The sequence below is a fragment of the Polistes fuscatus genome, unplaced genomic scaffold (genome assembly GCF_010416935.1).
Source record: "Polistes fuscatus isolate 324 unplaced genomic scaffold, CU_Pfus_HIC Scaffold7, whole genome shotgun sequence".
NCBI lineage: Eukaryota > Metazoa > Arthropoda > Insecta > Hymenoptera > Vespidae > Polistes > Polistes fuscatus.
Genome location: NW_025113151.1, coordinates 7838592 through 7861950, shown reverse-complemented (window position 1 = coordinate 7861950; position 23359 = coordinate 7838592). Strand labels below are relative to the sequence as shown.

Below are 23359 nucleotides of genomic sequence, written 5' to 3'. Positions count from 1 at the left end.
TATTGGAAAAGGGTGAAATTAAGAGAAATATATTAATTACCTGTAATTAATGAGGACGATACGGATTCCGTGTCGGAGTAGCTGTCCAAGATATTAAAATGGCGTCATTCTACCGCCAATATTTGAACGATTCCCGCCACATACGCGCACAGCGCCATCTTCTCAAACTATAAATGGGAATAAATATATTTATTTTTTTATTTCTTTATTTCTTTATTCATTATGAAAAAATATGCATATCATATAAAATTTGAAAGCTATAATTAATAAAAATTTTCGGTTATCGATTCTTACTCACAAGAATAAGTAGCTATTTTTATATTAAATTATTGAAATAAGTTCCCGACGTACGTACACAACTTTGTCATAAAACGAAACTTTTTCTCTTTGTTTTCGTTATTCAAAAATATAAGTACAAAATTAAATAACATATAAATTAATTTATTTGACGTTTAAAAATTTTGAAATAGTTCCATTATATCTAATTCTTATCTGTTAATGTTTAATAATATATAATTTGTTATTTTAAATATTAGGGTTTAATAACAGTAGCTTATCACTAGTTTTATTTAACTATAACTATCATATATATTATAAATAAATGAGAAATTTTTATTTTTAAAATATGTAATGACATTAAAAAAAGAATAATAGAAAATATTTTGGCTTACACAAAGAAAAAAGTTCTGGTACCAAACATAAATCTACAAAGATCATTTCCCTGGCTTGTTATTTCTTATTTTCCATTCTATAAAAGATTATCGGTAGGAGGGATCAAAACCCACGGTGGCTAAGTAATATTGCACACAGTACAATAGTTTTCTCGTGCAATCAACAAGAGGACATATTTGAATCAGTGTATTCGTGTATGCGTTTTACATCTGTGTAGATGTTAGTGTCATAATGCTTTCGCACGTTCTTTCATTACGATCGTTACATCATTCTCGAGGATGTCGACTTTTCATCGTTAATGGAATCCTTGGAATCTCTCTAGCAAGGCGTGTCGTATAAAATAGTTTTCTTTTTTCTTTATATCATGGTAATAAGTTCTTCATGTCATCAAGTAGAGCAAAAAATTGTATGGCTATTATCAACCAAGTTTTTCTGTCTATTAAACTGTAAAACAAATCATACATAAAACATAATACTCTACAATACCATACTATTAATACTATTAATCTTAAAGTGATATAACTAATTATTTATTAATATTGTTATAGGAATTTACATGTTTGCAATTAAGAGAATTATCAATGTAATTAATATTCCTTTCAATCTTATCTTTTTTCTCCATTCCTTATCAGCGATTAAGAATTTATCTCCTAGGATCATTAATAAATTACTTTATTCCAATAGATGAGATAAGCTTTGCTGTAAAGTAAAGATAAGAAGAATTTGTTTAAAATGTACATTACGATTAATGTCAAAATTCGTGTAGATTGATAAGAATTAAGCGAATCAAATGAAATAGGTAGATAAAAGTAAAAGTAAAAAAAGAAGGATTATAGTGAACGGTTCGATGAGTTCTGGAGGATTATGTCACTTACAGGAATGGGGAAAGATTCCTACAAAATGAAGCCGGGTAAACGGTTGGTTCTTTTCTCGTAGGACTCCGCGGGGTGAATCAGTCCTTTGTGCCTGGCTCTCTCAGGGTCAACCACTTTCGGTGCAGTATATGCCTTCTCAACGTTTATGTGTACACTCGCAAACACGCTCGCTCGTCTGATCGTTCCTATAGGGTGTCCTGGAAATCGTTGCCTGAGCCTTAGAAAACTCAATTCCTGTTAGATTTTTCATTTTCTCTCTCCAACAATAAGATAGTTTATTTCTGAGTAGAAGTTATTCTTGTTATCTGAAAAGAAGAAAAATGAAAACATAAAGTATACTATATGCTAAACATAGAAAGATTAAAAATACAAAAATTGTGGTAATTTTTAAATAATGTTTTACTTACAAATAAAAGAAATTTTTATTATGAACGTTATAAGGAAACAAAATATAAATACTCTGTCTTTTTTAAGATAATTTATTTCTATCTGAAAAAAATAAATGGAGAAACATATTTTATATTAAATATTGATAAGTTAAATAAAAAAATTCAATAATTTTGTTTGTTTAAAAACATAGTGTTTTACTTACAAACAAAAGGTAGTAATAATATAAATATGTAAGGATATCGAATACGAATGCTGAAGGAAGATTCATCCTCTCACGGTTCTCACATCTATCTCTCGTTTGTATCTCTCTCTTTCTTTCTTGCAAAGATTCGAACTCGCTTCGTGAAACAACGTCACTCTGGCTTGGATTCACGCCAGTGAGTTCAACCGTCGTCGGTTGGTACAGTCGAATGGAAAATCAGTAGTATTAACATATACTTGAACATACATCAGAAAAGATACATATACCTATATGTAAAAATAGTTTATAATATATCATTTTCCTTTATTCTTAATGTCAAAATCTCCAATAAAATATAAAATATGAATTCTACTTAATAAGAATAGTTTATCCATTAACATATACCTACACATATACAAAAGTTCCATACAAAATACAGAATAGTTGATAATATAATAATTTCCCTTATTCTTATTAAATTAAATTCATGTGTTGACATTTTCAATTTAAAAAAAATATTTATATTACTTAAAATAACGAATGGTATGACATAATGATTTTTGTTCTTTCAGAATCCAGACGCATGACAGAGGAAAGGGCTGGCTCGTCTTTAGAAAGCGAAAAGGCAATCGGAAAATGTCGGAGATCGGTGGGGATGGTGGTACTGGTGGTGAGAGTGGAATGGACAATCTAGCATTTGCAATCGAAGATGAGTGCGCGAATAGCACAGAACAACACGTTGAGAAAAATGCCCATGAACAACAACAAAGCAACAAACAACAAGTGAACCTAGAACAGGATTACAGGTCACCGGCTGATACGATTGGTTCGCCAACAGAAAATGGTCATCGTCGATCTTTCGTCTCTCAGCATTATGTTGAACCAGTAAGGAGTAGCCCAGAGCCACGTTACAAGTCTGAGACGAAGATCGAGTTACCACCAACGACTGGTGGACAAACTCCAGATAAGAATTCCACGAGCGAGCCGAAGCTCAACGGCGTTCATGGAAATGGCAACAACAACGATGCTAGCTTCCTCAACAGCAGCGCCACAAGCGTCCAGGTCAACGGTAAGTTAGGGTCGTAGACCGTGAAGAAGAAGTAAAGAAAAAGAAAAAGAGAGAGAAAGAGAAAGAGAGAGAGAGAGACAGAGGGGAGAGAAGTAAAGAAAGAAAACGAAAGTTTGTTGAACTGAGCTCTAGCTAATCCTTCAATTCGAACAAAGACTTAATCTTCTCTTAAAATAATTGCAACAACTATTTATCATTCACAGATAACGGAAAAAAGGAACAGATCGAAGCAGTGAATTTAGAATTGGTCTCCATGAGGCCCTATACTGGAAACAATATTCAAACGAAGGGTCAGGAAGCATGCGAGGTACCAGCCGATCCTTACGAGGAATACTTTGTTCCTGTTAACGAACATCGAAAGTATATTAGGTAATACAACGAAGACAGTCAAAAAAACGAAAAAAAACGAAAAAATATGTCTGTCTCTATTTTGTTTTCTCCTTATTGTTGTTGTTGTTGTTGTTGTTGCTGTTGTTCACTTTTTCTGTTCATTGTTTTTTATATTACAATTATTATTTATGGTTAATTCTCATATCTTTCTTCTAATTCTAATTAACTCTTTCGCGTGCACTGTTTACCAGCCCGGCGAGCCTGCCTAGCGATTTTCTGAGAATGAAGGTAGTTAACAATTTCCTTCCACTTTCTCCAACCCTTTTTTTGCCGCTGTATTTATGCTCGGGGTGCAGGAATTTCGTTCGTGAAGGAATAAATGGAAGAAGAATGATGATGATAATGATTATGATGATGATGATGATGATGATGATGATGATGATGATGATTACGATGGTGAACAGAATATTCTGAAAGAGAAAGAAAAAGTTTGCGTTAAAAATTGTGTCATCGCTTACGAAAAAGAAAAATAAGCAATAAAAGAATACAAAACGATCATCCTTCGTAAAGCAAGCGAGCTACGAATTTTAAATGATAATTTTTAAATTTACTAAGAAAAACGTTAAGAAAGACACACTATGAATAAATTCTTCATTCGTTTAAGTAGCATCACTCTTCTCTTATCCTTTTGCTAATAGCAGCTATCCGGTGTAAAAGACGAGACTAGGTTTACCGATCCGTACGAATCCTCGTTGACTTTTCCGTCTTCTTCTTATGAGCTCGGATTAAAGTGCAAAACGCGTAAAGCCTCTTTGAAGATGCGGTCGTGGCACGAGGTGACTTTAACGTCGGCATACTAACTAACTAACGTATATACGTACGTTTCGATGACATTAGATCGGCGAAGCATGTAGAGTCAAATAATCGATTAGGTAAAAAAGAAAAAAGGCTCCTTCAGACTCTATACGCGTGAATTAGACGATTAAAAATTATTTAAAAAGAAAAGAACAAATTTTTTGTTAATAATAAAATACGATACGTGATAATTGATTAGATAAAAAATATTTTGAAATTGTGCACGCGTTGATGAAAATTATTTAAAGAAACAAACATATGTACGTGAGAAAAGACACTTCCCTTTTGTCAGATTCGCGGTTCCATTCACTGTTCACCAAACAAGTAAAAAGAAAATAAAAGAAAAAGAAAGAAAAAAGAGAGTATGTGTGTGAGAAGAGAGAAAGAGATGGGTGAAAGTGTCAGACGATGTTTTCTGTTACGTCGATACATAGCAGGGGTCCCGAGGCCGAGGTTGAAACAACCGTGGCTGGAGTACGTTTTGATTTGGGCCCGGGTGTCGGCCGTGAAGGACTCAGCCTGAGAGATCCGGCCGCCGGACTGGTTGACTATTCCCACTGGCTTACAGCCCTCAGGTACTTGAAGGATGCTTTCGAGGATGAGGAAAATGGGGAATAAACAAAACAACAAAAATTAAAAACCAAAAACCAAATAAAACCAAAAAAAAGAAACAATACTGACGACTAAGGGACAATGAAAAAAACCTTTTTTCCTTACCTTAATACGCCAGGGAAGGGAAGGGCATTTGGTAGCGGACTAACCCGCTTCTATATTAGATTCCACTGACTCTGCTTCGAGTTCATCGATGGTCGCATAATCTTGTTCGACCACTTCGATAGTTCGAAATCCGTAGGCATACTGTCGATAACACCCACGTCCGCTATTCGTTAATTCAGTCGACTGGTTCGTCGATCTCGACTTTCTTCTCATAATCATCCCTTTAAATTATTTGTCCTTGACTTGCAGATTACTCCTCGATTGCGAAAGTAGTATATATACCCACGCATTAAAACGTGTATACAATAAGATGATTATCCATTTCCACTTTCATTTCTTTTTTTTACTAGTTCTTTTTATCATACCAACGACCTGAAAACAAAAAATAATAATTGTATCAATGTATAATATATGCTTGATACTTTGTAAAATATGATTATTGTATAGCAATATCTGACTATCGAGGGGAAGCTTCTAATCTCACGGCCGGTTGCTGATGGAGGTTTAGCAATCACGTTTGCGTGTATATTAGCACTTTAAACGCACCTACGCGTTGCGTGGTGACCGCAGCTGATCGATTGCTGCGGTAGTGGTTGAAAATTGATGCGGTTTATATATAAAGGAGATAAATAGGTTCCCTAAGAGTTGACCGACATATAATTATTAAAAAGAAATACGATTACGCGTTGACATAGAATATGTGACGAGTTTGTCACGTGGGTGTGTTTAAGGCTTAACGCTGTATAAAAAACGCTTATCATTGGGGCCCTGGATATGGGAGATAAATAAAAAGAATTCTAATAATGATCTTTCGTTCATGTTAAATGGTAATGTGTTGCAGGGGAGAAAAATTGTATGTTACCAAGGATAAAAGATCTAGGAGTTCGTATTGGAGAAGAATGGCATGTTGGGGATGTGGTCTTTTGGTTCTTGCAATTGCAATCATAATCGCTATTTTAGCAGCAAGTAAGAAAACATATGATACGCATATTTATTATTTCATATTTTTTCTACGGAAATATATTCAATGTCAAATTTGGATCATTTCAGCTGGTGTGATTCTCACTCAGGAAGCTACCGAACCTTTGGATACCATAGATCAAACTAGTTCTCGTCAATTCGATGGTGCTCAAGTGGCTGAAAGTCAAGAATACATGAAAAATCCACCTACGAGTCCACCTCCTGAAACTTCCAGTTTTCCACCATGGCCTACGACAGACGAAACTTTGTATCCAACTGTACCGGATGCTTTAGATGGTATATTGAAGTTAGATGATTTAGTATGGGACGAAGAGATGAGTGATGTCAAATCTAGAGTGTACAGAGAAGTTGCATCTGAGATAGAGAGGCATCTTCGAAATATAATTCAATCTAATATGAGAGCTTCACCAGACATCAAGGTTTATGATATTAATAAGGATTCTGAAGTTAGGTTCAGAATAAATTATTCCTTGTGGGCTACACCGAAAGAAACTCAAGAAGGTATCGAGAAAGCTATTCAAGAACATGGCAATCAGGTTGGAAAATATCATCTTGGTAGATTGCAAGTAAAAGAACTTATAGATCAATGTCAAGATCGTAATTTCGGTTGTGCGGAAATATGTAAGTACGATTATTCGCAAGGATTCATATGTTCTTGTATGACTGGAAAAATACTAGACAAGAATGGAAAAGATTGTTTGGTTGAAAACGATTTGAGTAATGTGGATATGGAGGATACAATTGTGTCATCGAGCACGGAATCAACGAAAGATTTTGTTGGTAGAAGTCGAGGTCCAGGAATGTTATTTGAACCTGAACATCCCGATGGTTGGGATCACTCAGATTTAGTTACAAATTCTATGAATAATCAGTCGTCTGTTAAAGCGAATGTTGAACCTACCGAAAAATCCATAAATCAAAATGAAGAAATATCAGATAAAAGTATGAGAAACGAACCAAATCCTGTAGCAGAACCAACTGCTGATCCAGAAATTTCGAGAGCCCATAACTCTGATATTAGTAATTGGATGCATGAATATTCTAAGCATCCTATAGAAGAACATTCTGTTAAGCCAGAACCACCAACTGAACCAGAGCCATCTGCAATACCAGAACCGTCTGCTGAGCTAGAACCATCCGCAGAACCGGAGCCGGCTGCTAAACCGGAGCCATCTGCTGAACCAGAGCCGGCTGCTGAACCGGAACCAGCTGCTGAACCGGAACCAGCTGCTGAACCGGAACCAGCTGCTGAACCAGAGCCGGCTGCTGAACCAGAGCCAGCTGCTAAACCAGAGCCGGTTGCTGAACCGGAACCAGCTGCTGAACCAGAGCCATCTGCTGAACCGGAGCCGGCTGCTGAGCCAGAGTCATCTGCTGAACCAGAGCCGGCTGCTAAGCCAGAGCCATCCACAGAACCAGAACCGGCTGCTGAGCCAGAGCCATCTGCTGAACCAGAGCCGGCTGCTGAACCAGAGCCATCTGTTGAGCCAAAACCATCCACAGAACCAGAACCAGAGCCAGTTGCTGAATCAGAACCATCCGCAGAACCGAAGCCGAGTGCTGAACCAAAACCAATTATTGAACCACAACCATCTGCTGAGCCAGAACCGTCTGCTGAGCCAAAGCCATTTGCTGAACCAGAGCCATCCGCAGAACCAGAGCCGGCTGCTGAGCCAGAGCCATCTGCTGAACCAGAGCCATCTGCTGAACCAGAGCCATCTGCTGAACCAGAGCCGGCTGCTGAGCCAGAGCCGTCTGCTGAGCCAGAGCCATCTGCTGAGCCAGAGCCGTCTGCTGAGCCAGAGCCGTCTGCTAAGCCGGAGTCGTCTACTGAGCCAGAACCATCTGCAGAACCAGAATCTCCTTTTGAAATAGGACCATTTATCAAAACTGAATCAACGTCCACTGTAGAACCGTCAGTACAAGCTGAACCTTTAACGGAACCATCATTACAATCTGAGCATTCTACAGAACATATACATGAAATTCCTGTGATACCTGAACATTTTACAGAAGTAAATACTTTAACAAAATTCGAATCATCTTCAGAAGATTCTCTGGATAAAAAACCAATAGTAATGACAACTCAAGAAAATGTAAATCTTTCTTCAGAAGAACCAAAAACTTCCATACATATAGACACATCCTCAGAAAATGTATTACACTCAATTGATGATGTAGAATCTACAACATTAATAATGGAACCATCGTCGTCCATGGCATCTACCGAATCGAAGGATATAAAAAAATCTTCTATAGAAACTGACGTTGCAATGGCAACAGAAGTTTCACAAGAATATCCACAATTTTCAGCTGAAGTGGAGCATACAACAATACCAGAAATCATTGTTGAAACAACTTCAAAAAGTGAAACAACGCCAAAAATTCTTATCGAATCCACTATTAAATCAGAATCTCCGTACGATTCTGAATCTCGAAATTTCAATACTAATATAAATGAAGATACCCATGAAACAAATAATGAAGAGCCATTACCAGTAATACCTTTGCAAACAATCAATGAAGAACCTACGACAGAAATTCACAATGAACGAATAACAACTATGTTGCCAGAACACAATTTAGAAGAAAAAGAACCATCAGTGATGACTGAAAGTATCACAACATCGCCGATAATAACGACCACCGTAAATAATAAAAAAGAAGATGAAGAAACTACACTTTCGATGAAACAATTCGAAGATGCAATTACTGAGAATGAAAATGAAGTAACCGAATTATCAATAAACAATGATACAGAAATGTCCGATACCACACTTCCAACTATTCAACTTGAAGAAACGACTATGAATATTGAAGTAGAATCAACAAAAATATTAAAATCAAAGAGTGAAACAACCATATCTGTAATGGATACTACTTCGAGTGAAATCACTTCGGAGGCACCAAAATCAATATTAGAAACGAACACAGAATCAAATCAAGTTCTATTGAGAAATATCGATTCTTCCGGAATCGAAGTAGCATCTAATTTAACAGATCAATCAGAAGAGTCATTTTTGAATAAAAATCATTCTATCGAATCAGTGGATATACCAGAATCCAATGTGCAAGATATAAACGAGTCAAACGTTATTGAACATGCACCAAAATCAATATTTTCAAGTTTACCTAAAGAATTTAGTCAAAACGTAGAACCATTGCTGGAATCAGTGAATAATCAAACTGATGAAGAACAAGTAATACCATTACCTAAAGAAGAAAATAAGAAATATGAACAAGATACTCATGCAATCATTCCTCAATTGATTCCTGAACAAATAACACATTTTACTACAAGACCAGAAGAATCAACAATCAATCAAGAAAATATTTTACAAGCTAGCAATCAGCCCGTTGAAAGAAAAAACTCAACGATCGATACGATCTTAGACCGATCTACCGAACATCCTGAAGAGAATGCAGTTTCTATTGGCGAAACGATCGAGCATTCGACCAGTCATCCTTTACACCCTGCGATATTCCCTGAAAATGCAGCGAATCATTATGTTGAAAAAATGGATCCCAATGAAGAAAGACATCTTGAAGATATGTCACCTTTCTTACCAGACGTTCAAAAGGAAAAGGAAACGTCAAAAAAAGCACCAAGATTGGATAAAGACGAGCAAGATGTCCCTAATCCTTTCGAGACTCATGTTGAAGACGTTATTATAAATAAACCTGAAAGAAAGGATGGCAAAACTGAAATGACGTATCCTACAAACAAGAACGAAAGTGAAGAAGTCTTGACTGATCTCGATAATGATAATATCAATATGAAAGCAGATGGTAAAGATATTTCAATGATACCTAAAACAATTAACGAAACTAGGACTGAAATGGAGGATCCACTGCAACAAAATGAACTTTTGGGAGAATCCGAAAGTGAAAGATTGAAAGAAACTTTGAACGATAATCGAACGCTTGTGACCAATGATTTGTCTGATGATACAACGACGAATAATACTTTTGACGGGAAAAGTATGAAAGATGAACAAGATGATGAGATACTTAGGGTAGTACCATTGGATGAGTATAAGGACACGAAAAATATGGAATATGAATTGGATAAAGTAGAGAGTACTACGGAAGCTGCACAAATCACTACAATGATGTTCATTGAAGAAAATGGTAGATCTATGGACGATTTAATTGTTAATAATAATGTTGCTAATAGCTCGGAAAAACCAGAAGAAAATGCGGAAGAGGATCAGTACAATGATATCAACGATGAAACGTTATCCAAAGCTTTCAATCGTAATAAAAACATTAAAATTACTGATAATGAATCAAAAAAATTGATTATTAATAATATCGATGAACAACAAGGAAAGACTAAATCAACTTTAGACTCTGAAGAATCTCAAAGTACGACGGAAAAAATGTTATCAACGGAAACGGAAATGCCATCGAGTATGTCTTCTATTTCTATGGAGAAACATGTTGAAGATGCTAAGATTACAACGCAGGTACCAGTTTTACCTATGGAAATACAACAGGAACTTTCTACGACAGAATTAACAGATAAAATAGAAGCAACTACGATTGCTGATGACAATTCGTTGTTAGATAATCATACTGACAGGTCTAATATTGTTCATGATGATACAGATAAAGAATCTGTCACTATGATTCCATCTACTATTGCACCAATGTATTCACTGGAGACTAAAACAACTGCACAAGTACCAATTTTACCAGAGGAATTGCAAACAACTGAACACGAATTCTCGGTAACGACTTCTTCGATGAGGCCAGAAATTATCAAAGAAATTAATGATACAAGGCATGACGTTAACAGGACAACAACTACTATGATTTCAATAGAATATATTAATAACATTTCGGCAACTACAGCTAGTTCTACGATGGCTGTAGAAGTCGATAATACAACAAACGTTATAACAAAAACAGACAACACAAATTTGACTGAAACAATGTCCACTGAACATGATAATATTCAACATACTATTCTAAATGAGCAACCGGATAAAATGGTGAATTTGATGACGATTCTTGAAAATACAACAAACTATCCAAAACCAGAAACAACTTTCACGATTGCCAACGAAGATTATACAGCAATGGCAACTGAAATCAATACTGCTAAAGAACCAGATCCAATTACTACGAATGATGATATAAGGCCAGTTACTGAAGAAATTCTAGACGATACTAGACCATACAATTTTGACTTCAGATCATTTTTCTCAACAACGACTATGAGAGATGTTATTTTCAACGAAGATTCGAGAGAATTATCTGAAGAAGAACTGAAAGTAATACCGTTAGAAAAAAGTCAAGAGATTAAGAAAAAATCTATCGATAAAAAGAATTCAGATAAATATAAATACAAAAAAGAGAAGGAACTCAATCTAGAGGATCAAAGAATAGAAAATGTTACGACTGAGATCAATGATACAACGATTTTCATTCCTACTGAAATTCCAAGAATTTTCGTCGAATCAAATGAAAATATTACTACAGAAAACACATCTACCACAAGTACAGAGTCGGCTATTCCAAAATTCAATTTAACTGATACAGAAGGTAATATTGCGCCAATACCAAAATTGAAAATTGTTGAAATCATGTCTACATTAAATCAATCTGAAGAGGAAAAACCTTACGAAGAAAATACTACTATAGCTAATTTAATAAGAAATAATACAGAAGTGGAAACAAGTAACAAATATCCTAACTACATACCCGTGTCTGAAGAGATCATAGAATCTGACCCAGTAACAGAGCCTTTTATACTCATTCGAAATTACACTTTGCATCAAACGACTCCATTGATTCCAATTATGGAAGTTGAACAAGCTACGACTCAAAGTAACATTCCTATCGAACGTGACAATACTTTGAATAAATCAAACGTAACGATTATTCAAAGCAACAGCCAAGAAGCTAACAATTTAACAGTCAACGCATTGAACCTTTTAACATTAAGTACTATGAGCTACTCCAAATGTAGTACAGGCCAGTTTCAATGTACCAATGGGACTTCCAGAGCTGGTGCTTATTGCGTTAGTTTATCCGAAAAATGTGACTCCCATAAGGATTGTTCTGATGGCTCTGATGAACTCAATTGTCAAGAAGAAGGATGTCCTGGAAACTTTCAGTGTGCCAATCGTCAGTGTCTTAAGAGACACCTTGTATGTAATGGAATCGTAGATTGCGACGACGGTAGTGATGAATTGAATTGTCAAAATTGGAAGTGCATATTCGACGAACACCGCTGCACCAATGGTGAGTCCTAATTAATTATGATAATTACCGATTAAATTTCACCGTCAGAATAACATATCGCATGATCGTTTCATAACGAGACAAATGATATGGTGTCTTTTCTTACTGGGTTAATAGGTTAATTAAAGATCGTCACGATTAAACAAGTTTCGTCCTTATTTTCAGGACGATGTATACCACTGTTATGGCTATGCGATGGTAGACCGGATTGCGAAAATCATCAAGACGAGTTTAACTGTGCTGAAAGTTGCGGCAATGATGAATACTTATGTCCTACTGATAAACGATGTATTCCACAAACATGGCGATGTAATGGATCACCCGATTGCGCTAATGGAGAAGACGAAAAACTCTGTGATTGTGCTTTGAATCAATTCAAATGTCATACTGGTGGATGTGTCTCCAAAGAAGAAGTTTGCGACGGTATCGAACATTGTCCTGATCGTTCCGATGAATGGGAATGCATATCTAGCAATTTGCTCGATCAAAGAAATCATACTGAAACTGATCTGAAAGAAAACGAAGGAAATAACTCGACGAATCAACTAAATCATCGAGATTCTCTTTTAAAAATAAGGTCAGTTTCTTAAATACTCAAATCTCTTTAAAAATAAAAGAATATTCTTGGTTTAAAGTATAATTTAACAGGCAATTTGATGGTAAATATCGACTAGTATGTTCGGATGGTTGGAGCAAAGAGTTCAGTGACTCATACTGTCGTTCTCTCGGCTATGCTTCATCCCAAACAACTGATTTTAAAGCATGGAATAAAAGCGATCAAATCGTAAGACTGAAAACTAATCCAAATCATCGCAACCCGCTAGTCAGTAATCTTCTGCGAGTAGAGTTCTGTGTCTCGGAAAAAGTCGTTGAAGTTACGTGCGAAGAATTTTCTTGCGATAAGCATCACGTTGATAAAACTACTGCAAAACCAGAAGGTGAAACTCCAATTGGTGTTATGCAATGGCCTTCTGTAGTGATTTTGAAAGAAGAGGAACATGGTATAGCTTGCACAGCTAGCATATTAGGACCTATGCATGCTTTGACCAGTTATTCTTGTGTCTACAAGTAAGAAATTATTATCACTCTATGTGATATATATTTATTTATTCATTATTTAAAATTCTTAACTGGAATTTAATTGCTTTTTTCTTTTTTCATTTTTAGATACAAACAAAGCGACGGATGGAAATTGTTCACAGACGAAAAATTGCTAAGAAGTAATTCTATAAAGACTATCATTCCACATCCACAAGTGAAATATAATCAATTCTTCTATGACAATGATATTGCTTTGATTGAACTCAAAGAACCTTTGATTTTCTCGGAAAATGTTTCTGCCGTTTGCCTACCAACTCATTCTATCAAAGTAAGTATATATTCGAAATTCTTATTAATTGAAAAACATCTTGTGCTTGAAATACCTTTTAAAACGATGTTACGTGTAAAAGTTACTCAGCCATTTCGTTAATAAGCCTTTTCTTTAGAACTTCATATAAAAATTTCTAGAAAGATGATATTTTGCTCTTCTTATCGACTATTGCGAGAGAGTATCACCTAGCAGAAAAATATTAGAAAACTAAATTTATTTCAAGTACAAAAAAAATGTTTTAATAATTATTTTTAAAAACCTTTAGCAAATGGGAATTATATCGTTTATAAAATAAATTAATAAGTTACCTAACATCTGATGATATTCTATGTTTCAGCCAAATGATGTCTGTGTTAGCGTAGGATGGAGGTTCCCAGTTAACGGAGAACTGGACTTACAACAATATGATGAATTCTTGCCAATGCCGATGTATGATTCTGACGAATGTAATACAACAAGCCATTACGCAGGATTTATAACAAAATATAATATATGCGTTGGTTTGTCTAATATGGATAAAGAGCTTTGTTATGTAAGTAATGTTTGAATTAAGAAACAAATTATAAAAAGTATAAAGAGAAAAAAATTAAAAGATGATTTGGGAATTAATGTGTGTTAATATCTTACTTTTAGAATGACGAAGGAGCACCTCTAATTTGTGCCAATGAATCAGGAAATTGGAATATTCAAGGTTTACTCAGTCACCATAGCAAATGTTCAAGAGGACATCCTGCAATTTATTCTAGTTTGGAGCCTGCTTTAGATTGGTTACGATACTTAGTTCCAGCTTTGCAAACATAAATTTAAACAACTTGTAAGATATGGACACTTTGAAAGTATACGAGTAATTCAAAGTTCATCGTGATTTTGATCATACATTGATCAATGTTGAAAGAAAAAGAAACAATTACTCTGATTTCAGCGAGTACTTGCTTAGCAAACACTTACAAAAGTACTTACTCCTTAAATATTCACGGCATACCAATGTTTTTTGTTCTTTTTTTACCATTGGAATTTATTTGTTGTACTTCTTTTATAAATCATGTTCCTATTTATACTACAAAGTATGCTCCTAGTATTAAATGGCCATGAAATCATTTCTTTTACAATGAAAAGCGTGCACATGCAACATCTACACTAAAAATTTATATTGGTGATTATATAAATACATACTATATATATATATATATGTATACACACGAGCAGAAGACATGTAGATCACAAAATCATACTTTGTTTAACATTAAGGAAAACAATATGTAAATACTGTATAAAGTAATTGTTTAATATGGTTAACGTGGTAATAGATTTTTTGCAAGTTAGCAAATTAGGTCTCTAAGTATTATACTCTTACGAACACAAGCTGCAAGTTATACTCGAAAAATATATAAAAGTTATATTATGTTTGGACCAAAGTAAATGCAATAAGTATGAATATGCATACGAAAGTATTGTTTGTTAAATCTTTCTAGATTGTACGAAGAATCTTACAATTATTAGAAATCGAAAAATAAAATAAACATTTAATGGAAGAGACCAACGGTTATAACATAAAATGATCGATTTATATTCGATCAATGATTTGTCTCAATAATTCTTGCGAAATATTCCTGAAACGAATGATGGATAAGATTAAACGATAGATAGAGTAAATGTATATATGATTATTGTAATAAAATACATTGTTATTGATACACTAATAATGAAATATTAATTAATAATGTACAATTTCATTTATGTTCTATTATAAATACTATAATGAAAAAGTTTCATTTATGCATAGGCATGAATAAATTCGTAAGTATTTTTATATTTTAAGCCATGGATAATAAATAAAAAAATATATATATATATACATATCAAATTAATTCTAAACTTTATACCTTTACAACTGCCGGTGTAATGTATACTCAGGAGAAAATAATTTTCTTGAAATTGCAGAATATATTAATAGCATACCGTCACTTATCTACTTTCTACTTTCTTTCAGTTCAGCACGTGTTATTTCTTTATCCAAGCTAATTAATGTTTTAGATATACTATCTATTACACCATTATAAATACTGAATATGGCATGCATATCCTTGGCAAATGCTTCTGCTTCATCATGTATCTTCAACTGTTTCAAAGATAACTCGTTAAGTTTAACAGATAATTCTGGAAGGTCTTTTAAAGAATCCGTTTTTAAAACTGGCATCAACTCTTGTATTTCGCTTAAATACTTATGATTATCCATGATTTCTTGTTCCGAAAGTAATAATAAATGAGATTTAATTTCTACGGGCACATCTAATTCATCCGAAGATATATCTAAATGTTTATTCAATTCTGGTAATCGTTTAATAGCTTCCGCTATCTTTTCCCTGCCTGATAATGCCGAAGAGATCAACGTATTCGCATGTAAGAGATTATCGGTAATAGATGTTTCTGGTAATGAATCATCCAGCTGCAACACCTTCCCAAATCCATAAACTTGCTTTTCCAATTCGACTACCCTATCTTCCAATAACTTGATAGATGTCATGCTAAAAATAAAACAATCAATTTGTACAATTTCCTTAAACAAATTCAACTTATTTTGATGAAAATAATTTTATAATTATATAAATATAATATATAGATAGATAGATATAAAATATTGATTAATGTAAATGTAAAAAAGTATTCAAGAAATTACTGACCTTGCATATGATTGAGGTTAACTTCTCCAGAAATAACTACACCACTTATTAAAAAGACCTACGATATAATTATTATGAAATAATTAATTTAACAATATTACAAATAAACTATACTACCTACAAACACCAATACACAAACGGATTCTTACGCTAAACTTAAAATTTTATATTAACATTTTTGACGAACAACGTCTGAAAAATTAATGGCGATTCGATTCGATTTCGACTTTCGATTGTTTCTCGTAAAGAAAAGAGCGGTAAATTTAAATCGAACGAATATATACTTTCGACTATTTTACTATTTAAATAATTTATGATAAAAATATAGTATAATTACCTAATATTAAACAAATTCTAAGTTGTTTTACATATAACACGAAACATATGTTAATCATAAAATATAATTTTCATTCGATATTTCGATAAAATCTCGATCTCGAAATAAAATAAGATAATTTAATATCAAAGACAATAATGTATATAGTTACCTAATAATTAAACAATAGCACAATTGTTTAAACAATACATAAGGAAGGTTATAAACAACCTTAAATTTATATAAATACAGTCTTGTAGAATTCGATCGATGTGCCACTTAATGTCGAAAAATAGTCTCTCAACAATGCAAAATGCATACGAAATTTCGACATAACCTAATAATGAACTCCCTTATTGCCCATATGCATTTGCGCATGCGTGCAATGTAGAGTGAACATAGCCTATAAATTCTTACTGTCAGTCTTAATAAGGCAGTAGTCATGGGTACATGTAGTTAGATCACTACTCATAAAGATGACATGAATTCACTAATAATAACTTACAAAAAATACATTCCATCTTGTATTACCCAATCGTTTAAACAAACCACAAAATATTCCAACATTTCATTAATATCATTTTCATTTACTTTGCAGGCTATTTATAAAAGTACATGGTCATTTTTATCTATGAAAAAATTATTCTTGTAACAAGATATTAAATAATGAACGCAAATTCGTATTCAATTAACAATGGACTAATTTTAAATCATCAATAAAGCTATCGTTTATATTTCAAACCAGATTCCGATAAGCGATATTTAATGAGGCCAGATCCTAAGAAAAGATCAGTAAAGGGAAGACTTATTTATGTATAAAACACATACACAAATAGGTTATGTATATATTTATGTATATATATTTACTCGTTAATGTGCATATGATATTTCAAGATAAAACTATAAGAGCATATATATATATATATATATATATATATTTTTCAAAGGACTTACATAATTATAAAACTACGTTATTAGCTACGATCCTTCGTAATAGGATTTTTTTACAATTAATTGATTATCAATTTAAATACCTTGCCTGTATAAAGATAAGGTAAAAAGACAGAGTTTATAAAAACAGACAGAAAAATAAAAATAAAGAATAAATATCTTCTTTCGTACTTTTCGATTTCAAATACATTAACTATGTGATAAAAAAATAAATAATACAATATACTTATATACTTTACGTTAACGTCTTGGCAATATTTTATTCAATTAATGATTAAATTAATTAGTTACTTGTGCATACGATTGATTAATTAAATGGTTCACCAACATAATGAATTATTTAATAGATATTTCAAACATTGATTAACATATTTGTAAATAAATAATTATTTCGTAAGCACGCCTTGTTATACATATCGTGAATAATAATTAAACAATATAATCATTAATCGTTAATTGTAATAAATAACGAATCAAATATAATCACTAATTAAATATCGTTCGATGTTTTTTTAAGAGAATAATCTTTAAGTTTAAAATTCGCGCCATTTTATTATTAAATTAATACAATAATCAAATAATGAATTAAATTGTTAATTAAATATTAAACATCCTTTAGAGAACAATCTCACTCGTTTAAAATTCTCCACGTTTTATTATATCAATTGTATCGTTTAAAGTTCATAAAGTACTTTATTTATTACGACAGACAATACACAAACGAAGGAACGATCAAACGCGACATCATACATATATATATATATATATATATATTTAAATATATATTTACATCATAAAAACGGTATATAAGATCGCTAAATTTGGAGCCATGGAAATGAAACTTTTTTAACCAATTGGAAGTTGGCCATTTTTTAAATTTAAAATTTGAAAAGACGAAAACAGAATGAAAATACAAGAAGAAAAAATAATTTTGAAAAAGGGATAAAAGGGAAAGAGAGACGTTTATAAAGGTTCCGTTATGAATTACGTTGTTGAATGATGAAGCAGAGACAACAGATCGTGTATCGAGATAAGTAACGAAGAAAAAGAAGAAGAAGAAGAATGAAAAGGATAAGTAGCGTGGATGTAGAAAAAGAAAAATAAAAAAACGTAGCAAAGAGATTTCATGTATAAATATATTATACGCTTCGAAACGTGCATATGTAGAAAAAAGGGAGAGCATAAGCGAATGGTCAAGGAAGTAAATAAAACAAGAAAAAAAGAAAAGAGCGCGGGTAGTAGTAGGTAGTAGTGGTGATGAGGAGATGGTGGGGGGAGGTAAGATCGGATCCATCTGTCATGGCCGATACTCAGTGCGTGTATGTAGTTTTGGTCGGTCCGTGTCGGCGCGCGGAACGTCCTGCTGCTTACGTTCGGGTGAAAAAAGATGGTCCGAAATAATGGGCAGACGGTTAAGCGCAGAAGGCGTTAGTGATCTGACGATCCTCGTACCGGACGATTTATTCGATAAGTCCGGGACGATGGAGTCACGGACACGACGTATTCGATTACGGATCTTCGTTGGTCTATGTCTATTTCTTGCATTAACCGGGATCGTATATCTCGGTTACTTTTGTCCGGATCACGTGTGTGCCCTGACCAATCGACAAGACGTCAAAGAGTCTGGAAGAATTCCAGAAGGGAGTCTATCATTTGGTGCACCTGCAGCTGCCTTGTCATCTTCTGTCTCTATAGAGCTTGACAAGAATGGTCTATTTTCTTTACATCCTGCGTTTAAGTTACAAAGCATACAGGGAAGCCTTGGTTACGATGATATATTTGCCAACGATACATTTCAATTTGACATCAATGCGCATGATGTCATGGTGTTCCTGCATATTCAAAAGACAGGTGAGTGAACTAATTGTCGCTATTCTTAATGCTTCCTTGTTATTGTCATCGCATTCATATGTTACTTCCTAATGCAATACATTTATCTGATCCGGTGTTAATTGTATCAATATTACTTAGAGAGATACGTTCTTTCTAGTATTCCATTGATTATCGAATCTATATTTAAGATCAAATTTGAGAGCTTAACCGTAGATTTATTTGGCTATAAGCCAAAGCAATGCGATGGCATAATAAAAGCATGGAAACTTCCCTTCTAACCATTGTGTAGTTAAAACCTATGCATTATTCATTAGGCATCCTCAAACCAGCAGGGCCTATCTTAGAAAGAAAGAGAATAATTCTAAGATGTTGAGTTGTTTAGTATGCTGTAGGCTTATGTCTTTCCTTGATTATCTATAGTCTTCCCTTTCCTTGTTCTTTCTATTTAAAAAAAAAAAGAATATAAGAATGAAATATATGTATTATTTCTATTAAAATTTAGTATTTATTTATGTTGTTAAAAAACAAAACAAAAACAATAAAACATTTCTATATTTCATAGCTAATTTGTGTTGCTAATGGCTTTCTGTTAAAGGAGGAACATTGTTCGGTAAACATCTAGTAAGAGATCTGGATCTGCAGAGACCGTGTTCTTGTCAGAGAAGACGTAAGCGCTGCCTTTGTTTCCGTCCAAACCGCAGTGAAAATTGGCTTTTTTCTCGATACTCTACTGGTTGGAAATGTGGCTTACACGCTGACTGGACTGAATTAACTAGTTGTGTTGATTCAGAGTTGAACAAAATTGAAGGGGAAGGAATAAAGCGTAGATATTTTTACATAACTATCATAAGGGATCCTGTTGCACGTTATTTGTCCGAATTTCGACATGTGCAAAGAGGTGCGACATGGAGAGGTGCACGTCATTGGTGTGGTGGAATTCAAGCTAATATACCGCAGTGTTATAATGGACTTAGTTGGCAAGGAGTTAGTTTAGAACAGGTGATATTAATATATTATGTAGTATATATATATATATAAAAGAAAAAACATAAAGCTACAGGTACAATTTAGTTGTCTGCTCGTATTATTAAATTGTTTTTTAGCAAGAAAAAAATCAACTTCTATATTTAAAAAGAAAACTTTAAATGTTTTAGAAATATACTGTCTAAAACCACAGTTGTACTTCTTATCTGTAGTTTTTTTTTTATCTCATTATTTTGCTCATTTTTTTTTTATCTCATTATAGATACAGTCTTATCAAGCAACCTGTTACACTCATTAATTCAAGGTCTTATGAATAATTAAATACCACAATGAATCATTACTTGTAGGATAGTTTGCGCTTGATAATAAAACAAATAGAAAATGTACACAAAGCTGTAATATTGCTTTATTTTATTCTATACGATGATATGCAATAAATAATAAGATTATGGTGGTTATTTGGTCAATTGAAATTATCATTTGTGCAGTTTATGGCGTGCCCATACAATTTGGCAAGCAATCGTCAAACAAGAATGCTGGCCGATTTGTCAATAGTTGGTTGTTACAACTCTACGCTTAGCAGCTTGGACAGGGATCGTCTTATGTTGGCTAGTGCCAAACATAATTTACAATTTATGCCTTTCTTCATGTTGACTGAGTTCCAAAAAGTAAGAATTTAAAAGTTCAAATATCAAATTTGCATGAAAGCATGATATTAATAACATTAATAGTTTATCTAAATTATTGTTTATAATCATACTTTAACACTTCTATGGGACAATTTAAATAACAATATTTTACAAGTTTTATATTCTTCTATTTAAATTTTTCGAATTTTCTCTCAGTTTTTCATCCATTCACTGTACCAGTCTTGTAGTATAGAACATAAATTATTTTATTGTTTCATTATTAATGGTAATGTTTTAATTTGTGCATGTAGCATTCGTTAATGTCTAAGTATTTTGTATATATATTTCTCCTGGTATATATTTCTGTCATCATTGTATAGTTGCATCCATGTGCTTAAAGTTCAGCTAGGTCTAAAGTAAATATTTATATTTCTCTGTTTACCTTCAACATCTGTTAGCCATAAGTGTATTCTTGTGGGCTTGTTGCTTTAAAATTTTTTTTTCTCTTTTTGCTTTCAGGATTATATATCGAATATTAACTTGTCATGCTCATACGTTATAATTTTAAATTTAAAATAAAAATAAATTTATTGATTATATTAAATAATGTTTATGTAAATAAAATTTAATATTTATAAATCATTATTAATAATATTAATTATAACAACAGGTGGGCCAATATTCATTTGAAGAAACGTTTGGAATGAGATTTGCTGTTGCCTTTGAACAGCATAATGCCACACTTAGTGCAGCTACTATGGCCACTCTTAAACCTGAACAGTTAGATGCAGTGCGTAAACTTAACAAATTGGATCTGGAACTATATGAATTCGCAAAGAAACTTGCGTTTCAAAGGTTTAGAAAACTCAAAGATCGTGATCCTTATTTTGTGCAACGATTTCAGCACCTTGGAGAATTACCCTCAAGACAAAGTGCCACAGAATTTAATTGGGACTCCGTTATTGAAGATACTACGGATAATGAATAGTGTGTGAGTATATTAACAAACATTAATCATTAATGGTACGCATAGAGCTGTTGCACTGGATCTGAGTGTCTCAGGGAAATGCGCGTTGGAACAGAATGCTTTATATACATGTAGTTATCAGGCGCATTTGTTGCGTGAGTTTTACCAAAAGTGTCGTAGAATTTTACTTGGACAAGACCAAAGAGAGCTCCAAGAACCTTGGTATTATCCTTGGTACTTTTCAATGGTTTCGTGTAAGAATAAGTACTGAGATAATTATAATGTGGGGAAAGAAAAAAAAAGTAAAGAAAGAAATCTTTATATATTCTTAAAACATTTGCAAACACTCTGTGAAAGCTCTTCCATATATATATGGTTAAAATAACTTTGCTTATATAATACTGAGATGCAGTTATTAAAAAGTACTGATTTTTTCCTATATGTTAAACAAATATTAATTCATGAATGGGATTGCATCTACATTTGTTGAAATAAAACTTTAATAATAGATACGCATATAGGATTTAAATTTTTTGTGTGCGTTCAACAGGATTCAAGGGATTTGTACAAAAAATATTAGGGATAGAAGAATTTCTCTTTAATTGTGATAAAATCTCTATATATCTTTATATATGTGCATTTTTAAAATGTAGTTTCAACGCTAAACAAAAAATCATAGATCGAATTAAGGTCTTATCCTATTTTTATTAGTCTCAATCTTTTTAATATTATTGTTATTATATTAAAAAAGAAAAATTATCTTTGAGATTTCGAAAACATTAACATATCTAATTTATGAATTACATGATTTATTATATTACGTATTTGATACGTAATATAATAAATTCTAGGATATGATTGCAAGTAATTACTGACTCAATTAGATATAGACGTTTAAAAATAAATTATCTCTCGGTTTAAATGCGTTTATAAGGAAGAGTATACATACGAGTGAGTGATACTTATGATGGCAGCAAATTTACTCCGTTTAATATACACAAGTTGATTTTTATATTTCGAACAATTTACTTCTGGCTTAGGGTTGTGACATCTAGTTATTAAGTATGTATGCTTCTGAGCTATTATAATTATTTAAGAATTATTTTTAATTATTACAGTATATATAACACACATACACACAGACGCGCGTATGGCTGCGTGTGTTAAAACAAAAACATTTGATATATCATATTAATATAATATAACCCTTGGTCCTGTGAACAAAAAAAAGATCTCAAATCATTATGTTTTATCTCTTTTTAGAATCATTACTAGTGTGTGTGATCAATTGTATTAACAAATTA

General features: G+C 33.0%; 3 protein-coding genes across 10 annotated transcripts in view; 2 read left to right on the top strand and 1 right to left on the bottom strand.

Annotated features, from left to right (window-relative positions):
• LOC122524038 (titin-like) overlaps window positions 1–14588 on the top strand; it is a 37586-nt gene extending 22998 nt beyond the window's left edge. The window contains exons 2-10 of the mRNA XM_043646078.1: window positions 2691–3187; window positions 3391–3556; window positions 5931–6055; window positions 6140–12322; window positions 12488–12899; window positions 12971–13390; window positions 13490–13691; window positions 14032–14226; window positions 14328–14588. Of these exons, the coding sequence (XP_043502013.1) occupies window positions 2755–3187; window positions 3391–3556; window positions 5931–6055; window positions 6140–12322; window positions 12488–12899; window positions 12971–13390; window positions 13490–13691; window positions 14032–14226; window positions 14328–14495 (8304 nt within the window). The 5' untranslated portion in view covers window positions 2691–2754 and the 3' untranslated portion in view covers window positions 14496–14588. The remainder of the gene's footprint in view (window positions 1–2690; window positions 3188–3390; window positions 3557–5930; window positions 6056–6139; window positions 12323–12487; window positions 12900–12970; window positions 13391–13489; window positions 13692–14031; window positions 14227–14327) is intronic.
• On the bottom strand, window positions 717–17017 carry LOC122524039. 8 transcript variants are annotated; one of them, XR_006305435.1, is made up of 8 exons: window positions 16525–16622; window positions 16376–16433; window positions 15578–16219; window positions 5090–5461; window positions 2140–2405; window positions 1548–1852; window positions 1229–1371; window positions 717–1116 (listed from the first exon to the last, which is right to left on the bottom strand). XR_006305435.1 is itself a non-coding variant. In XM_043646082.1 (3 exons), exon 3 carries the CDS (start codon window positions 16216–16218, stop codon window positions 15664–15666), a length of 555 nt encoding a protein of 184 aa, XP_043502017.1. In that variant the 5' UTR covers window position 16219; window positions 16376–16433; window positions 16864–17017; the 3' UTR covers window positions 15374–15663. The 8 variants fall into 8 exon arrangements, 4 of the variants coding, with proteins under 4 accessions (XP_043502017.1, XP_043502014.1, XP_043502015.1 ...); XR_006305437.1 differs by having other exon boundaries at window positions 2140–2374; XR_006305438.1 differs by lacking the exon at window positions 2140–2405.
• A 1900-nt stretch (window positions 17018–18917) lies between these two features.
• Window positions 18918–22258, top strand: LOC122524096 (heparan-sulfate 6-O-sulfotransferase 1-B). Its single transcript, XM_043646178.1, has 4 exons — window positions 18918–19493; window positions 20071–20474; window positions 20948–21127; window positions 21759–22258. Exons 1-4 carry the CDS (start codon window positions 19043–19045, stop codon window positions 22074–22076), a joined length of 1353 nt encoding a protein of 450 aa, XP_043502113.1. The 5' UTR covers window positions 18918–19042; the 3' UTR covers window positions 22077–22258.
• The last annotated feature ends 1101 nt before the right edge of the window (window positions 22259–23359 follow it).

What these genes read in the sequence shown, in the direction of transcription:
- LOC122524039 (XM_043646082.1), bottom strand. Translation starts at nt 16,218, where the DNA reads ATGACATCTATCAAGTTATTGGAAGATAGGGTAGTCGAATTGGAAAAG.
- LOC122524096 (XM_043646178.1), top strand. Translation starts at nt 19,043, where the DNA reads ATGGGCAGACGGTTAAGCGCAGAAGGCGTTAGTGATCTGACGATCCTC. An exon ending in AAGGAGTTAGTTTAGAACAG is followed by an intron (nt 20,475 to 20,947) that starts GTGATATTAATA and finishes TCATTTGTGCAG; the next exon opens with TTTATGGCGTGCCCATACAA. An exon ending in TGTTGACTGAGTTCCAAAAA is followed by an intron (nt 21,128 to 21,758) that starts GTAAGAATTTAA and finishes TTATAACAACAG; the next exon opens with GTGGGCCAATATTCATTTGA.